The sequence below is a fragment of the Rhinoraja longicauda genome, chromosome 1 (genome assembly GCF_053455715.1).
Source record: "Rhinoraja longicauda isolate Sanriku21f chromosome 1, sRhiLon1.1, whole genome shotgun sequence".
In the NCBI taxonomy this organism is placed as follows: domain Eukaryota; kingdom Metazoa; phylum Chordata; class Chondrichthyes; order Rajiformes; family Arhynchobatidae; genus Rhinoraja; species Rhinoraja longicauda.
In genome coordinates this window covers 141,164,202-141,182,386 of record NC_135953.1, presented here as the reverse complement: position 1 = coordinate 141,182,386, position 18,185 = coordinate 141,164,202, and the positions used below count along the sequence as shown (strand labels likewise).

The 18,185-nt window shown below is 50.6% G+C and overlaps 1 protein-coding gene across 1 annotated transcript in view; it reads left to right on the top strand.

Moving 5' to 3' along the window:
• The window catches only part of LOC144597895 (protein phosphatase 3 catalytic subunit alpha), a 168,834-nt gene that overhangs the window by 28,405 nt on the left and 122,244 nt on the right, over nucleotides 1-18,185 (top strand). Inside the window, exon 2 of the mRNA XM_078407663.1 lies at nucleotides 17,272-17,396. Within this exon, the coding sequence (XP_078263789.1) occupies nucleotides 17,272-17,396 (125 nt within the window). The remainder of the gene's footprint in view (nucleotides 1-17,271; nucleotides 17,397-18,185) is intronic.

The following is an 18,185-nucleotide window of genomic DNA, read 5'->3' as shown; positions in this document are numbered from 1 at the left end:
GCTGTATGAGGAACGATTGAAAAGACTAGGCTTGTATTCACTGGAGTTTAGAAGGATGAGAGGGGATCTTATAGAGACATATAAAATTATAAAAGGACTGGACAAGCTAGATGCAGGAAAAATGTTCCCAATGCTGGGGGAGTCCAGAACCAGGGGCCACAGTCTTAGAATAAAGGGGAGGCCATTTAAAACTGAGGTGAGAAGGAGAGTTGTGAATTTGTGGAATTCTCTGCCACAGAGGGCAGTGGAGGCCAGTTCACTGGATGAATTTAAAAGAGAGTTAGATAGAGCTCTAGGGGCTAGTGGAATCAAGGGATATGGGAAGTTGGGCAAAGGTTACTAATTGTGGATGATCAGCCATGATCACAATAGATAGAGCTCTTAAGGATAGCGGAGTCAGGGGGTATGGGGAGAAGGCAGGAATGGGGTACTGATTGAGAATGATCAGCCATGATCACATTGAATGGCGGTGCTGGCTTGAAGGGCCGAATGGCCTCCTCCTGCTCCTATTTTCTCTGTTTCTATGCTATCCCACTTTCTCATCCACTCCCTACACACCAGGGATAATTTACAGAAGCCACTTGATCTCCAAACCCGCACGTCTTTGGAGTGTGGGAGGAAACCCAGAGAAAACCCATGTGGTCACGGGGAGAACGTACAAACTCTGTGCAGACAGCACCCGTAGTCAGGATGGAGCTCGGGCCTCGGTTGCTGGGAGGCAGCAACTTTACCGCTGTGCCACTGTGTCGGCCTGAAGGTTGCACAAGATGTCTGTTTTTCTTCCACGCTTGGGCCAAGGAGAGTGGGGGAAGATTGATTCCATTAACCCTCAGGTATCGTCAGGGCTGAGTGAGAAGCATTAGATTTTAGAGATACAGCGCGGAAACTGGCCATTCGGCCCACCGGGTCTGCACTGACCTGCGATCTTCCCATACACTATGATACTGTGTGGCACCAGGCCCTGATCTTGAAGCTCCTCCGCACCATCCCTGACCATCATTTAGTGCGGTTCCCTGACAACATCCTTGCCAACCGCAGTTTTGTACTCAAGACCAGCGACGAACAATCTAGCCGACTGCGACGCCTAAGAAACGGAGTCCCCCAAGGCTCGGTACTGGCCTCCATGTTCTTCAATCTCTATATCAGCGATCTGCCATGCACGACCTCGCGCCAGTATGGATACGCAGATGACTTGGCCCTACTGCACTCGGACAGGAGCTGGTCAAATGTTGAGGATGTGCTCTCGGCGGATATGGAACTTGTCGCGGGCTACCTTAAGACCTGGAGACTAAAACTGAGTATGGCAAAAACCACCACAACGGCCTTTCACCTGAACAACAAGGAAGCTCAACGCCAGCTAACCGTCACCCTACAACCCTTATCCTACATATCTCGGGGTGAAACTAGATCGGCAGCTGACCTACAAGCAACACCTTGAAGCTCTCCGTGCTAAAATCTCGGCACGGAACAACCTCCTGCATTGCTTGGCCGGATCGTCATGGGGCGCCAGGACATCTACTCGTGTACAGCGCCGCTGAGTACGTCACCCCAGCAGCGCTCATACCAGCAAGCTAGACGCCACCCTCAACGACACCATGCGGATCATCACTGGCTGCCTACGCCCTACTCCGACGGATCTCCTGCCGGTGCTCGCAGGTATCGCACCCGCCAAGCTTCGCAGAGAGTTCTTCACTCATAGACTGGTGTGCAAGGCCCCATCGGATGCCAAACATCCTTTGCACCATCTCTCCCAGGATTCACAGCAACTGGGACCTCAACACCTGTCATCTTGTCACCCTTTCTCCCGTCATGCAGCGACCCTCTGTGGCTCCGGTGTCAACATACTAGGAACATGGAGAACCAGCTGGGAACAGACATCGCCACCTCCTCAATTCACTGTCGCACCGAACACCACAGCCCCACCCGGCTCGGACACGTCCCGCAAAGAGTGGGTCGCCCTGAACCGGCTCCGCACAGGGGTCGTCCGGTTCAACGCCAACATGCATCGTTGGGGGTTGCATCCATCAGCAGCCTGCGTGTGTGGAGCAGACCAGCAAACAGCGCAGCACGGCATGTTCGACCGCACTGTCCTCCGTCCCCCTGGTGGAGGGGTAGACCTCACGGCCCTCGACAACAGCACATTGCACTGGCTACAGCGCCTGGAGGGCGGCACATAACTCCTGCTGCCTCAAACGCAAGAAGAAGAAGTCCCCATACACTAGCACTATCTTACACACACTAGGGATAATTTACAATTTACAGAAGCCAATTACCCAACAAACCTGCACGACTTTGGAGTGTGGGAGGAAACCGGAGCACCCGGAGAAAACCCACGCGGGTCTCAAGGAGAACATATAAACTCCGTTCAGACAGCACCCGTTGTGCCACACTGTGACTCTTGGATGGCTGTGTTTGGAGCTGGAGTCCCACGTGACAACCAACGGGAAGGAAAGCACGGACCGGCTGGGTGTAACCCCCGAGAAAGACCCCTCTTACCCACGTTCAAAACCCTACACAACAACCAGCCTCTTTTGGCGCCTCGTGTTGTTTTAATTTGAACACATTTTTGTGGTCATAACGGGTTATTTTCACGATCAGTATGATGCGTTTAGTGACCAGAAGCTATCTAGCAGTCTGCCAAAGTTCCTACATTTTATTTATTATTAAATGTCACGCAGCGATGCCTCATATTTTCCAAAACAAACTTGATGCATGTGCCTGGCACTCTTGCCAGTAGTTGGCTCGTGGTTAGTCTGAGTTGATGAACTGACTCCAGAGTGTTGAGTTTAACCATTGGTTATGTTGGCAGACCTGGTGGAACAGCATGTGCAAGGAGCTGAAGCAATGTTCCACTGCCTTCTAATACTGAGTGATGTTACTGTTCATATTTTAGTGCTGTCTCAATTTCTCAGTGGGTCTTCACAGCCAGGCCTTGTTGCAATATCCTCAGATGCAATTTGGTCTCCTAATTATTGAGTGCAGTTTTGTCTCCTAATTATTGAGTGCAGTTTGGTCTCCTAATTATTGTGTGCGGTTTTGGTCTCCTAATTTGAGGAAGGACATCCTTGCTTTTGAGGCAGTACAGCGTAGGTTCACCAGGTTAATCCCCGGGATGGCGGGACTGTCTTATGGGGAAAGATTGGAAAGAGTGGGCTTGTATCCACTGGAGTTTAGAAGGATGAGAGGGGATCTTCTAGAGAGGTATAAAATTATGAAAGGACTGGACAAACTAGATGCAGGAAAAATGTTCCCAATGTTGGGCGAGTCCAGAACCAGGGGCCACACAGCCTAAGAATAAAGGGGAGGCCATTTAAAACTGAGGTGAGAAGAATCTTTTTCACCCAGAGAGTTGTGAATTTGTGGAATTCTCTGCCACAGAAGGCAGTGGAGGCCAATTCACTGGATGAATTTAAAAGAGAGTTAGATAGAGCTCTAGGGGCTAGTGGAATCAAGGGATATGGGGAGAAGGCAGGCACGGGTTACTGATTGTGGATGATCAGCCATGATCACAATGAATGGCGGTGCTGGCTCAAAGGGCCAAACGGCCTCTTCCTGCACCTATTTTCTATGTCTACGTCTATGTCTAAGGGACTTGACCTGAAATGTCATCCATTCCTTCTCACCAGAGATGCTGTCTGTCCCGCTGAGTTACTCCAGCATTCTGTGTCTGGGAGATTGAGGTGATAGTTGTTGGACTGTGGTGTCACAGTAAGGAGACATTGTCCTCCCACCCAGATCTGACGTCCGTGCTGGCACAACTCTTGTCTGGCTGAGATATGGTGGGTTTGGGCGGCAGGGTGGCGTGGCGGTAGAGTTGCTGCCTTCCTGCACCAGAAAACCGGCTTCAATCCTGACCACGGGTGCTGTCTGTGCTGAGTCTGCACGTTCTCCCCGTGACCCGTGTGGGCTTCATCTGGCTGCTCCATTTTCCTTCCAAATTCCAAAGGCATGCAGGCTTGTAGATTAGCTGGCTTCTGTAAATAGTCCCTGGAGTGGAGGATAGTGCTAGTGTACGGGGCACACCATGTCTCCCCGTGACATTTACCAAGCCCATTAACCTGTAAACCTGCACGCCTTTGGAGTGTGGAAGGAGACCGGGTCTCCGGCGCTGCATTCGCTGTAAGGCAGCAACTCTACCGCTGCACCTCTAGTTCCTGCCTGGTCTTGCTGGAACCCTCTCCGCCTCTGTCCTGCCCTTGCTTGCCTTGGAAGTACGGTTGCGAATCTTGGATGGTAGACACAAAATGCTGGAGTAACTCAGCGGGACAGACAACATCTCTGGAGAGAAGGAATGGTACGTCACCCATTCATTCTCTCCAGAGATGCTGCCTGACCCGCTGAGTTACTCCAGCACTCTGTGTCCATGTTCTCCAGAGATGCTGCCTGACCCGCTGAGTTACTCCAGCACTCTGTGTCCATGTTCTCCAGAGATGCTGCCTGACCCGCTGAGTTACTCCAGCACTCTGTGTCCATGTTCTCCAGAGATGCTGCCTGACCCGCTGAGTTACTCCAGCACTCTGTGTCCATGTTCTCCAGAGATGCTGCCTGACCCGCTGAGTTACTCCAGCACTCTGTGTCCATGTTCTCCAGAGATGCTGCCTGACCCGCTGAGTTACTCCAGCACTCTGTGTCCATGTTCTCCAGAGACGCTGCCTGACCCGCTGAGTTACTCCAGCACTCTGTGTCCATGTTCTCCAGAGATGCTGCTTGACCCGCTGAGTTACTCCAGCATTTTGTGTCTACCTTCGATTTAAACCAGCATCTGTGGTTTTTTTCCTACACATGTGTATCTTGGATGATGTGGGTACAAAACAATAAGTGATTATTATTATCACTTGCACCGAGGTACAGTGAAAAGCTTCTTGCTGCGTGCTATCCAGTCAGTGAAAGGGTTATACATGATTGCAATCAAGCCATCCACAGTGTACAGATACAGGATAAAGGGAATAATGTAGGTCATTACATTCACACAGCACGGAAACTGGCCCTTCAGCCCGACTTGTCCATGATGCCCCATCTAAACCAGATGCCCATTTGCCCGCGTTTGGCTCATATCCTTCCAAACCTTTCTTATCCATTGGAATATGAATTGAAAAAATATATATATTTTTGGAGTGTATTGAGATATATAGAAACATAGAAAATAGATGCAGGAGGAGGCCATTGAGCCAGCATCGCCATTCATTGTGATCATCCACAATCAGTAACCCGGGCCTGCCTTCTCCCCATATCCCTTGATTCCACTAGCCCCATGAACTCCATCGAACATACTGCAGCCTATATTTTAACCTTGATAGAATGGTTGAAAGGTTCTGGCACAGTCGGAAGCCATTTGACCTGTTGTATCCGCTCTGGTCACAGAGATCTTCCCGGCCTTGCTTCACCTTCCTGCAGCCAGCTCCAAACCTCTCAGGTCATCGCTCACAGTACTGTTCAGCTTTCCGCCTCTCCTCACCTTGGTTTTGACCCCTCTGCTCGGGAAATGGGTCTTTCCTATTTACCGTGAAACCCTTTCTGACTTCAACTACCTCCCAACATCCTGCGTTCCAATGAAAACAATCCCAGCCTCTCCGACCCTTCCACAAAGCTACAACTTTCCAGCGTTCGTAAAGGTCCCCCGTGATCACATTCCTTCCTGTAAGTGCTCAGTATTTGAGCTGCACTTTAACTTTCACCAAGGATGTCAATTCCAAAAGCTGGAGCCCTGCAGCTCCACAAAAATTGTGAACGCAGCCCAGACCATCACACAAACCAACCTCCCTTCCACCGACTCCATCTACACCTCACGCTGCCTCGGCAAGGCCAGCAACCCAGACCATCACACAAACCAACCTACCTTCCACTGACTCCATCTACACCTCTCGCTGCCTCGGCAAGGCCAGCAGCATCATCAAGGACCAGTCTCACCCCGGTCACTCCCTCTTCTCCCCTCTCCCATCGGGCAAGAGGTACAGAAGTGTGGAAACGCACATCTCCAGATTCAGGGACAGTTTCTTCCCAGCTGTTATCAGGCAACTGAACCATCCTATCACCAACTAGAGAGCGGTCCTGACCTACAAATGATCTCATTGGAGACCCTGGACTTTATTTTGCACTAAACGTTATTCCCTTTATCCTGTATCTGTACCCTGTGCACAGCTTGATTGTAATCATGTAGAGTCTTTCCGCCGACTGGATAGCACGCTACAAAAAAGCTTTTCACTGTACCTCGTTACAATATATGTGATAATAATAACAAATGAAACTAAACTAAAGACTATGAACAAAGCTGAGATACAGGGATAGGGAAGGTCTAGAGGGCTATGGACCAAACGTGGGCAGGTGGAACGAGTGTTGATGGGGCATGTTGGTTGGCATTGCCAGGTTGGGCCGAAGGGCCTGTGTTGTATGGCTCTATGAGATTAAAACAAAGTGCTGCCCTCGGGTGCCACTCTTTGTCACCGCAAACCCAGCGCCATGGCCGACTGGGTAATGTTCTGGAAAAACTCCCTTAAAAGGAAAAACAAACGATTTGTCTTTATTTCAGACTTCCAGCATCTGGAATTTGATTTTCTATAGACATGAGGAACTGCAGGTGCTGGTTTACTGAAAAAAGACACAGAATGCTGGAATAACAGCGGGTCAGGCCCAGCATCTCTGGAGAAGATAGACACACAAAGCATTAGTAACTCAGCGAGTCAGGCAGCATCTCTGGAGAAATGAAGTTGGTGACGTATCGGGTCGGGACCCTTCTTCAGTCGTGGATAGGTGAGGTCTCGGGTCGGGACCTTCCTTCCCACATGGATAGGCAACGTTTCGGGTCGGGACCCTTCCTCAGGCTGACTGTGTGGGGTGGAGAGGGAAGTAAGCTGGAAGAGAGTAGGGGCAGGACAAAGCCCAGCGAGTAATGAGTGGATGCAGGTGAAGAGAGACTGTGAGTGACAGTGGTGGGACAATAGACAATAGGTGCAGGAGGAGGCCATTCGGCCCTTCGAGCCAGCACCGCCATTCAATGTGATCATGGCTGATCATTCTCAATCAGTACCCCGTTCCTGCCTTCTCCCCATACCCCCTGATTCCGCTATCCTTAAGAGCTCTATCTAACTCTCTCTTGAATGCATACAGAGAATTGGCCTCCACTGCCTTCTGAGGCAGAGAATTCCACAGATTCACAACTCTCTGACTGAAAAAGTTTTTCCTCATCTCAGTTCTAGGCCAGGACAGAGGCCAGAGATGGGGAGGCAGGAGGTGCAGACACAAGAGCTGTGAGAATTGTGAAGCTAGAGCAATGTGGGTGGAGAGGGAAGGGTGAAATAGGTGCGTATCCAGGTGGGGCACAGTGGAGAAGGAGGGGCGGGGGGGGGATTTGGTAGTTACCTAAACTTGGAGAATTCAATCTTCATATCGCTGGGTTGTACTCTACTAGAGTTGCCAACTGTCCCGTCTTAGCCGGGACATCCTGTATTTTGGGCCTGGACACTGTAGGCCTGGACACCCCGGACACTGTATGCCTGCACACTGTAGGCCCGGACACTGTAGGCCCGGACACTGTAGGCCCGGACACTGTAGGCCAGGACACTGTATGCCTGCACACTGTAGGCCCGGACACTGTAGGCCCGGACACTGTAGGCCCGGACACTGTATACCTGCACACTGTAGGCCCGGACACTGTAGGCCCGGACACTGTATGCCTGCACACTGTAGGCCCAGACACTGCAGGCCCGGACACTGTAGGCCCGGACACTGTAGGCCAGGACACTGTATGCCTGCACACTGTAGGCCCGGACACTGTAGGCCCGGACACTGTAGGCCCGGACACTGTATGCCTGCACACTGTAGGCCCGGACACTGTAGGCCTGCACACTGTAGGCCCAGACACTGCAGGCCCGGACACTGTAGGCCCGGACACTGTAGGCCAGGACACTGTATGCCTGCACACTGTAGGCCCGGACACTGTAGGCCCGGACACTGTATGCCTGCACACTGTAGGCCCGGACACTGTAGGCCCGGACACTGTATGCCTGCACACTGTAGGCCCAGACACTGCAGGCCCGGACACTGTAGGCCAGGACACTGTATGCCTGCACACTGTAGGCCCGGACACTGTAGGCCCGGACACTGTAGGCCCGGACACTGTATGCCTGCACACTGTAGGCCCGGACACTGTAGGCCCGGATACTGTATGCCTGCACACTGTAGGCCCGGACAGTGTAGGCCAGGACACTGTAGCTCGGGAGCCGCTGAGGTCCCGGACAGGACAACCGCCTAACGGAGGTTGCATAGCAACCCGCCTCCCGGCCCGGGCGGCCGCCATTGGTGAACCGGGATCACGTGGCCGCTGGCTGGGTGAGGTCATGTGGGGCACGGGGCGGTGACGTCACCTTTCGTCCCTTATTTGGGAGTGAGGAAGTTGGCAACCCTATACTCTACCCAAGCGGAATATGAGGTGCTGTTCGTCCAGTTTGCGTGTGGCCTCACTCTAGCAATGGGGGGCGGCCCGGGACAGAAAGGTCAGTGTGGGAATGGGAAGGGGAGTTTAAATGGCTCGCCCATTAGCCTTGGCGGACCGAACGCACGTGTACAGCGAAACAGTTGCCAATGTGCAGGAGGCCACATCTGGAATACCGGATGCAGTAGATGAGGTTAGAGGAGGTGCACGTGAACCTGTGTCTCACCTGGAACGACTGCTGGGGTCCCTGGATGGGGTCGAGGGAGGAAGGTATAGGGACATTTATTTCACAAAATGCTGGAGTAACTCAGCAGGTCAGGCAGCATCTCAGGAGAGAAGGATTGTGTGGCATTTCGGGTCGAGACCTTTCTCCAGACTGACAAGGTATAGGGGCAGGTGTTGCATCTCCTGCGGTTGCAGGGGAAGGTACCTGGAGAGGGGGCGGGAAGGGGTGAGCAAGCCAAGGTTTTGCGGAGGGAGTGAACTCTGTGGAAGGCGGAGACGGGAAGATAAAGACTGGTGGCGCGATCTCGTTGGAGGTGACAGAAATGTTGGAGGACGATGTGTTGGATGCGGAGGCTGGTAGGGGTGAAAGGTGAGGACCAAGAGGATTCTCCTTGTCCAACCTGGGGGGGGGAGGGGTGAGAGTAGAACTATGGGACACAGAAGACACCGGTGACGGATTCATCTGTGACAGCAGGAGGAAAATCACATCCACAAAATAACCAAGACATCTCAATTTGCTGTAACTGAGTTATTGGAGCTATTTAAAACCTTTCCATCAGGCTCTTGAACACTGCACAACGCGAACCTCATCAGCTACGATCTTCTATAGTCTGAATCTTTGGTTGCACTATGGGCTTTGGTTTGGCACCATTATGATTGCCTAGTGAGGTTGATTATTAATTTATTGTAATTTTGATTACATATTTGTGTAAAGCTGCTGCAAGAATTACATAGTTCCATTACGGGTACAAAGGGCAATTAAAGTCTCGACTTGACTCTTGAATGAAATGGTGTCAGGTTAAGAAAAAGAGAAGTGCAATGAGACCTGGGTGTCCTTGTGCACCAGTCACTGAAAGTAAACATACAGGTACAGCAGGCAGTGAAGAAAACTGATGGCATGTTGGCCTTCATAACGAGAGGATTTGAGTATAGGAGTTAAGAGGTCCTTCTGCAGTTGTACAGGGTCCTGTTGAGACCACATCTGGAGTGTTGTGTGCAGTTTTGGTCTCCTAATTTGAGGAAGGACATCCTCGTTATTGAGGCAGTGCAGCGTAGGTTCTCGAGGTTAATCCCCGGGATGGCGGGACTGTCATATGAGGAAAGATTGGAAAGACTGGGCGTTTTCACTGGAATTTAGAAGCATGAGAGGGGATCTTATAGAGACGTATAAAATTATAAAAGGACTGGACAAGCTAGATGCAGGAAAAATATTCTCTGTGTTGGGGGAGTCCAGAACCAGGGGGCCACAGTCTAAGAATAAAGGGGTGGCCATTTAAAACTGAGATGAAAAAAAACTTTTTCACCCAGAGAGTTGTGAATTTGTGGAATTCTCTGCCACAGAAGGCAGTGGAGGCCAATTCACTGGATGAATTTAAGAGAGAGTTAGATAGAGCTGTAAGGGCGAGCAGAATCAAGGGGTATAGGGAGAAGGCAGGCACGGGTTACTGATTGTGGATGATCAGCCATGATCACAATGAATGGCTGTGCTGGCTCGAAGGGCCAAATGGCCTCCTCATGCACCTATTGTCTATGTTTTCTATGTTTCTATGTAAAGGAAAACAAGTGCATTTGTTTGTATTTCAGATTTTTGGCCTCTCCAAGTTGCTTTCCTGTAACTGAGGTGTTGGACATATTGTGGATATACTTAAAAGATAGATCTTACTATTCTGTTCACATGCTGCATGTGTGTGTGAGAGAGAGGGAGAGATTATTGAGGGCTGTCTGACGAAGGGTCTCGACCTGAAACGTCACCCATTCCTTCTCTCCTGAGATGCTGCCTGAGTTACTCCAGCATTTTGTGTCTACCTTCTTATTGAGGGCAGTGATAAATTGAAGGCCAGTATTGATCTTTGTACCTGTGTGCTGTGAATGTGCTTGTGCATCAGTTACATGAAGGGAATTGCTCGTCTCATTGACTTCCAAGCTTTGTCTCTGACTCTTGATTGATACATCAGACCGGCTCGATTCCTTGATGTGGTTGAATGTTGCATCAGCTCTCCTGGTCCAGACTACCCCACGTCCCCCGAGATGTGTCAGACTTTTCATCTCCCGCACTTGGGAATGTGTGTGAAGTTGCACCAAGCTCATCAGAAAACCACACTTCACGGCAAATTAAAGCAAAATTAATTTGGAGACTCAAGGAGTTGCCTCCTCATGTCCAAATAACGGTGTGCGTTTTTCTAAAAAAAACACAAAGTGCTGGAGTAACTCAGCGGGTCAGGCAGCATCTCTGGAGAACATGGACACAGAGTGCTGGAGTAACTCAGTGGGTCAGGCAGCATCTCTGGAGAACATGGACACGGTGGCGCAGCGGTAGAGTTGCTGCCTCACAGCGCCAGAGACCCGGGTTCCATCCTGACCACAGGTGCTGTCTGTGTGGAGTTTGCATGTTCTCCCTGTGACCGCGTGGGTTTTCTCCGGGTGCTCCGGTTACCTACCACACTCCAATGACGTGCAGGTCACGGGGGGAACGTACAAACTCCGTACTGACACCACCCGTAGTCGGGACGGAACCCGGGTCTCCGGCGCTGCATTCGCTGTAAGGCAGCAACTCTACCGCTGCGCCACCGTGACCGCCCAGAATTATTGCAAAGTGTCAGCTCAAACATCACTGGTTTGGGTTTTTTTTTTAAATGATTTTTGGTTAATTATTCAATGTTAGCTCTTGTTTAGACTAGTGATTCTGTGCCACAAATGTTTAACATAATCAGGATTTACTGCTTGGATTTACTGCAAGAGTCTTCAGATAGTGAAAGTGAAAGTAAAACACAAACTACTGGAGGAAAGTACTCAGTGGTGGCCCAGTGGTGGAGCGGTAGTGTTGCTGCCTCACAGCGCCAGAGAGACCCGGGTTCCATCCTGACTGCGGGTGCTGTCTGTACGGAGTTTACACATTCTCCCCGTGACCGCGTGGGTTTTCTCCGGGTGCTCCGGTTTCCTCCCGCACTCCAAAGACGTGCGGGTTTGTCGGTTAATTGGCTTCTGTAAATTGTAGCTAGTGTGTGTAGGGTAGAACTAGTGCATGGGTGATTGATGGTCGGCACAGACTTGGTGGGCCGAAGGGCCCTTATCCACGCTGTATCTCTGAACTTAAACTAAACCAAACTTAATCTGTGGAGGGAATGGACAGAAGACATCTCGGGTCGGCTCCCTCTGTCGGGATTTATTGCGCACTCGCTTCACGGAGTTTTGATCTCCTTCCCCGCATTGGTTACTTGCACACATGCTTGTCATAGCAACAGCTTGTGTTCATACGGCAGCTTCATTGTGAATGCCTGTCCCAAGGCATTGCACAGCAGGTCACCAATAAAGGCAATCTCAGTGAGTTTGGGAAACGGTGGTGGGGAGATGTTAACCTGAGGGATTGAAGGGTCTTCTACGTGAAACTCTGCTGGAATTTATTCCACAGTGCCCTCCATAATGTTTGGGGCAAAGACGCATCATTTATTAATTTGCCTCTCTACTCCACAATTTGAGATTTGTAATTGAAAAAAATCACATGTGGTTAAAGTGCACATTGTCAGATTTTAATAAAGGCCATTTTTATACATTTTGGTTTCACCATGTAGAAATTACAACAGTATATGTATCCCAAACATTATGGTGCGCTGAAATGGGGGGGGGACTATGTGTAAACACAACTGTAATCTCTACGTGGTGAAACCAAAATGTATAAAAATGGCCTTTAATAAAATCTGACAATGTGCGCTTTAACCACAGGTGATTTTTTTTCTATTACAAATCTCAAATTGTGGAGTACAGAGGCAAATAAATAAATGCTGGGTCTTTGTCCCAAACATTACGGAGGGCACTGTGTCAGTGGAATATTGCCGCTACTGTGCTTGCATCTCCCACGGTCCATCTGTCACATCCCTGCTTCGTGATGTGAACCCACAGGCCCTCAACAGACCTGATCTCAGTGCAGGCAGGTGTGAGGCAAGGCTGCCCCGCTCCCAATACATCTCAATCTTGGCACAACGCTGCACCTCCGCCTTCCGCGAGCTTCCCGCACGAGTGCAGCTACCGTGGTCAGCGTGCTCTGACCTACAATGCAGCAGAAACAAGAGCACTCTGTTCTGCATCCAGCTGCCGCTGCGCCACTCCGCCAGTTCTCAGCAAAGCCTTTGGGGGGGAACGTGTGTTTGAAAATCAACATCTAAACCTACCTGATCTCCCGGTCGATAAACCACTTTAACTCCCCCTCCCATTCCCACACTGACCTTTCTGTCCTGGGTAGGGGGTGCCAACTATCTCACTCTCAAATACGGGACAAGGTGACGTCACGGCCCCGCGCCCCACGTGACCCTCACCCAGCCAGCGGCCACGTGCTCCCGCTCCACCAATGACGGCCGCCCGGGCCGGGAAGCGGGTTGCTACGCAACCTCCGTTAGGTGGCACCCGGGCCTCTGGGCCTACACTGCCTGGGCCTACAATGTCCGGGCCTACAGTGTCCGGGCATACACTGTCCGGGCCTACAGTGTCTGGGCCTACAGTGTTCGGGCCTACAGCGCCCCCCAGGCCTAATACGGGACAGGGGCGGTCCCGTATGGGACAAACCAATTTAGTCCAAAATATGGGATGTCCCAGCTAATATGGGACAGTTGGCAACCCTAGTCCTGGGCCTTCTCTATTGTCAAGTGAGGCCACATGCAAATTGGAGGAACAGCACCTCATATTTTGCTTGGGCAGCTCACACCCCAGCGGTATGAATATCAACTTCTAGTAGCCCTTGCTTTCCATCTCTCTCCATCCCTCCCCATCCTAGTTCTCTGACCATTCTGACTGTCCCCTTGACTAAGTTTTGTATCTCTGTCTGCTTCCTTCTCACCTTCCCCGAGCTAACAATGACCAATACCACATTTTCTTGACCTACATCCCCTTTGATATCTTGTTTTCACACCCTACACATCACACCTCTTCCACCTGCTCCATCGTTCCTGTGCTCTCCTGGATAGGCCGGGAAGCACTGTGAGAGTCATGTTTTTTTACCTCTCCAGTGCTTTTAACACTTTCCTGCACTGCTAGTGTGCAAACTGAGGAAGATGCGGGTGGATGCTCCATTGGGTGTCCTGGATCACCAACTACCTGACTGGACGACCACAGTATGTCAGGCTACAGAACTATGTCTCAGACAAGATGGTGAGCAACACAGAGGCCCCACAGGGGACGGTCCTCTCTCCCTTCCTGTTCACCATCTACACCTCGGACGTCAGATACAACTCCGTCTCCTGCCACCTGCAGATGTTTCCAGATGACTCTGCAATTGTGGGCTGCATCAGTGAGGGGAGGGAAGCTGAATACAGAGGTGTGGTCAACGACTTTGTTGAGTGGTGTGGGCTGAATCACCTACAGCTCAACACCGACAAGACTAAGGAGTTAGTGGTGGACTTCAGGAGGAGAGGAACACCCCTCTCCCCTGTCTCCATCAATGGTGTGGATGTGCAGTTTACCAAGGAGTACAAATACCTGGGAGTGTACCTGGACAGTAGACTGGACTGGTCCAGGTACGCTGAGGCCCTGTACAGGAAGGGACAAAGCCGCCTGTACTTTTTGAGAAGGCTCCGCTCCTTCAACATCTGCAGTGAGATGCTGCAGATGTTCTGCCAATCGGTGGTAGCCAGTGCCGTCTTCTTCACTGCCGTGTGCCGGGGCAGCAGGGCGAAGGCTGCGGACACCAACAGGATCAACAAACTCATCAGGAAGGCTGGCTCCGTCCTGGGGGCGGAGTTGGATTCATGGGAGGTGGGTCTTGGAGGGGAGGATGCTCCTCAAACTGCAGAGCATCCTGGACAATACAGCTCACCCCCTCCATGACACACTGGTCAACCTGAGGAGCACCTTCAGCAACAGACTGGTCCCACCAAGATGCAGCACAGAACGTCACAGGAGATCCTTCTTCCCTGTGGCTATCAAACTGTGCAACTCCTCCCCCTTCTGTTGTGGGGTCGACTGAGACTGAGATTGACTCCCCCCGCCCAATCTTTGCAAATCCCCAATCCTTTCCACTCGTCACTTTAATCTCATGTTTCATGTATCTTCTGTTTTATGACTGTTGGCAGATCTATTTCCCTCCTGAGATAAATAAAGTTCTATCGTATCGTGTCGTTTACAGGGTCTCGACCTGAAACGTCACCATTCCTTCTCTCCAGAGATGCTGCCTGACCCGCTGAGTTACTCCAGCACTCTGTGTCCATGTTCTCCAGAGATGCTGCCTGACCCGCTGAGTTACTCCAGCATTTTGTGTCTTTCCAAGCCGGTGTGTGGGCGACTGTGAGCCCCTGCCTCCTATTGATCTGCAGGGCGGTCACGGTGGCGCAGCGGTAGAGTTGCTGCCTTACAGCGCTTACAGCGCGAGAAACCCGGGTTCCATCCCGACTACGGGTGCTGTCTGTTCGGTGTTTGTACGTTCTCCCCGTGACCTGCGTGGGTTTTCTCCGAGATCTTCGGTTTCCTCCCACACTCCAAAGACGTGCAGGTTTGTAGATTGATTGGCTTGGTAAATGTAGAAATTGTCCCTAGTGGATGTAGGATAGTGTTAATGTGCAGGGATCACTGGTCGGCGCGGACCCGGTGGGCCGAAGGGCCTGTTTCCGCGCTGTATCTCTAAACTAAACTAAACAAAGTCTCCTCGCTCATTCCCTCCCGTCACTCCTTGAAAATAAAACGATGCACTTCCTTGGCATCTCCATAATTAGCAGCCCGTCTTGGCAGCTTGTGGGAGCTGTGCCATTAGTTGCTTCTTGATACGCACTTACTACTACTGGGTTTTTTTAAGATGCACCCTCAGCGATTGGCACTGATTCTGCAACAAATCATGCTTTTAAAAGAAAGAGTTTGTATTTATAAGCCATCTCCTGCAATCTTCTAGCAGACAATACTGCTTTCATGCCACTGAAGTGCGTTGAGTCAATCGCACTTTATTTGCCACATGTTTTAATTTATTGTCACCTGTATCGAGGTGCAGTGAAAAGCTTTTTTGTTCCATGCTATCCTGTGTCGAGGTACAGTGTGCAATGCATTATTGCGTACCGTTCAGTGCAAGTGTCACTGCACATAAGCACTCAGATACATCCCAGTACACTGGACAAGCTAGATGCAGGAACAATGTTCCCAATGTTGGGGGAGTCCAGAACCAGGGGCCACAGTCTCAGAATAATGGGGAGGCCAATTAAAATGGAGGTGAGAAAAAAACTCTTTCACCCAGAGGGTTGTGAATTTGTGGAGTTCTCTGCCACAGAGGGCAGTGGAGGCCAATTCACTGGATGGATTTAAAAGAGAGTTAGATAGAGCTCTAGGGGCTAGTGGAATCATGGAATATGGGGAGAAGGCAGGCACGGGTTACTGATTGTGGATGATCAGCCATGATCACAGTGAATGGCGGTGTTGGCTTGAAGGGCCAAATGGCCTCCTCCTGCACCTATTTTCTATGTTTCTACACTGAGACACTGTACAGAGTCACCGGATTTGGCGCCGAAGTGTCGTTACTGCTGTAATAGGGGAATCATTGGGAGATGTGTGCGTGTTGTGTGAAGAGATTGTGCTTTCAATGCTATTTTCTGGTCAATGGAACTTCCACTGATATTGCTTTCATCATAACACGAGTGGAAAGTACCTCCTCCCATGCCTGACCTGACCTGTTGAGGTTCAGCAGTCAATAAGTGTCACGACATGAAGTTGCAGAGTACTGGTGACAGTCGGGTGCCTTCACGTTTACCAGGCTGGTTTCCAATTTATGAAAGGCACAAACTGCTGCAGTAACTCAGCATGTCAGGCAGCTTCCCAGTCTGAAGAAGGGTCTCGACCTGAAACGCCACCCATTCCTTCCCTCCAGAGATGCTGCCTGTCCCGCTGAGTTATTCCAGCACTCTGTGTCCATGTTCTCCAGAGATGCTGCCTGACCCGCTGAGTTATTCCAGCACTCTGTGTCCATGTTCTCCAGAGATGCTGCCTGACCCGCTGAGTTACTCCAGCACTCTGTGTCCATGTTCTCCAGAGATGCTGCCTGACCCGCTGAGTTACTCCAGCACTCTGTGTCCATGTTCTCCAGAGATGCTGCCTGACCCGCTGAGTTACTCCAGCACTCTGTGTCCATGTTCTCCAGAGATGCTGCCTGACCCGCTGAGTTACCCCAGCACTCTGCTGTTTTTTTTGTAAACCAGTACCTGTAATTCCTTGTGTCTCCGTCTTCCAATTTACGATGGTGTTTGCGATTTTCAAAAATTCTAGCAGTTATAAACTAGCTGCTGCCAAACAGCCTCTGTGTATCTTGCAGCCTATGTGTATCCAGCATTTTGTGTCTACCAAGCATCTTAACCTTTCTGCGTTGGAAAGAACTGCAGATACTGGTTTAAAACGAAGGTAGACACAAAATGCTGGAGTAACTCAGCGGGTCAGGCAGCATCTCTGGAGAACATGGACACAGAGTGCTGGAGTAACTCAGCGGGTCAGGCAGCATCTCTGGAGAACATGGACATAGAGTGCTGGAGTAACTCAGCGGGTCAGGCAGCATCTCTGGAGAGAAGGAATGGGTGACGTTTCGGGTCGAGACTCTTCCTCAGACTGATGTCTTAACCTTTTATCTTTTATCAGACCTTAACCTTTCTATTAATCTCTTCCAGTTTGTGGCGATATCCATGGGCAGTTCTTCGATCTGATGAAGCTGTTTGAGGTTGGTGGATCTCCAGCCTCTACTCGCTACCTGTTCCTGGGTGACTACGTGGACAGAGGCTACTTCAGCATTGAGGTGAGTGCACTGCAGCTGAGATAAAGGACACGCATTTACAATGGAGATGGGGAGAGATTTCCTCAGCCAGAGGGTGGTGAATCTGAGGAATTCATTGCCAAAGGTGGCGTTGGAGGCCGTCAATGGGTATATTTAAAGTGATTGACAGGTTCTTGATTAGTAAGGATGTCAGAGGATATGGGGAGAAGGCAGGAGAATAGAAACATAGAAAATAGGATCATGTCTGATCATCCACAATCAGTAACCCGTGCCTGCCTTCTCCCCGTATCCCTTGATTCCACTAGCCCCTAGAGCTCTATCTAACTCTCTTTGAAATTCATCCAGTGAATTGGCCTCCACTGCCCTCTGTGGCAGAGAATTCCACCAGAATGGTGTTCATAAGTGATAGGAGCAGAATTAGGCCATTCGGGCTATCAAGTCTACTCGACCATTTAATCATGGCTGATCTATCTCGCCCTCTTAACCCCATTCTGCTGCCTTTCCCAGTCTACCTGCATATTGAAATTCCCCATGACCACCGTAGCACTGCCTTTCTTACATGCAAATTGTCTCTCCTGATGTAACTTGTATCCTACAGCCTGGCTTTAGGAGGGAAAGATAGATCAGCCATGATTGAATGGTGGTGTAGACTCGATGGGACGTACAGCCTAATTCTGCTCGTTATGTTTTGTGACCATGAGCTTGCATGCGATTGTGGTCAGGTGGTGAGGTGGGAAAGGAGCGTAATCCCTGCTGATCCATGAACCCATTCCACTCAGTGGGTCAGGCAGCATCTCTGCAGTACGCCGG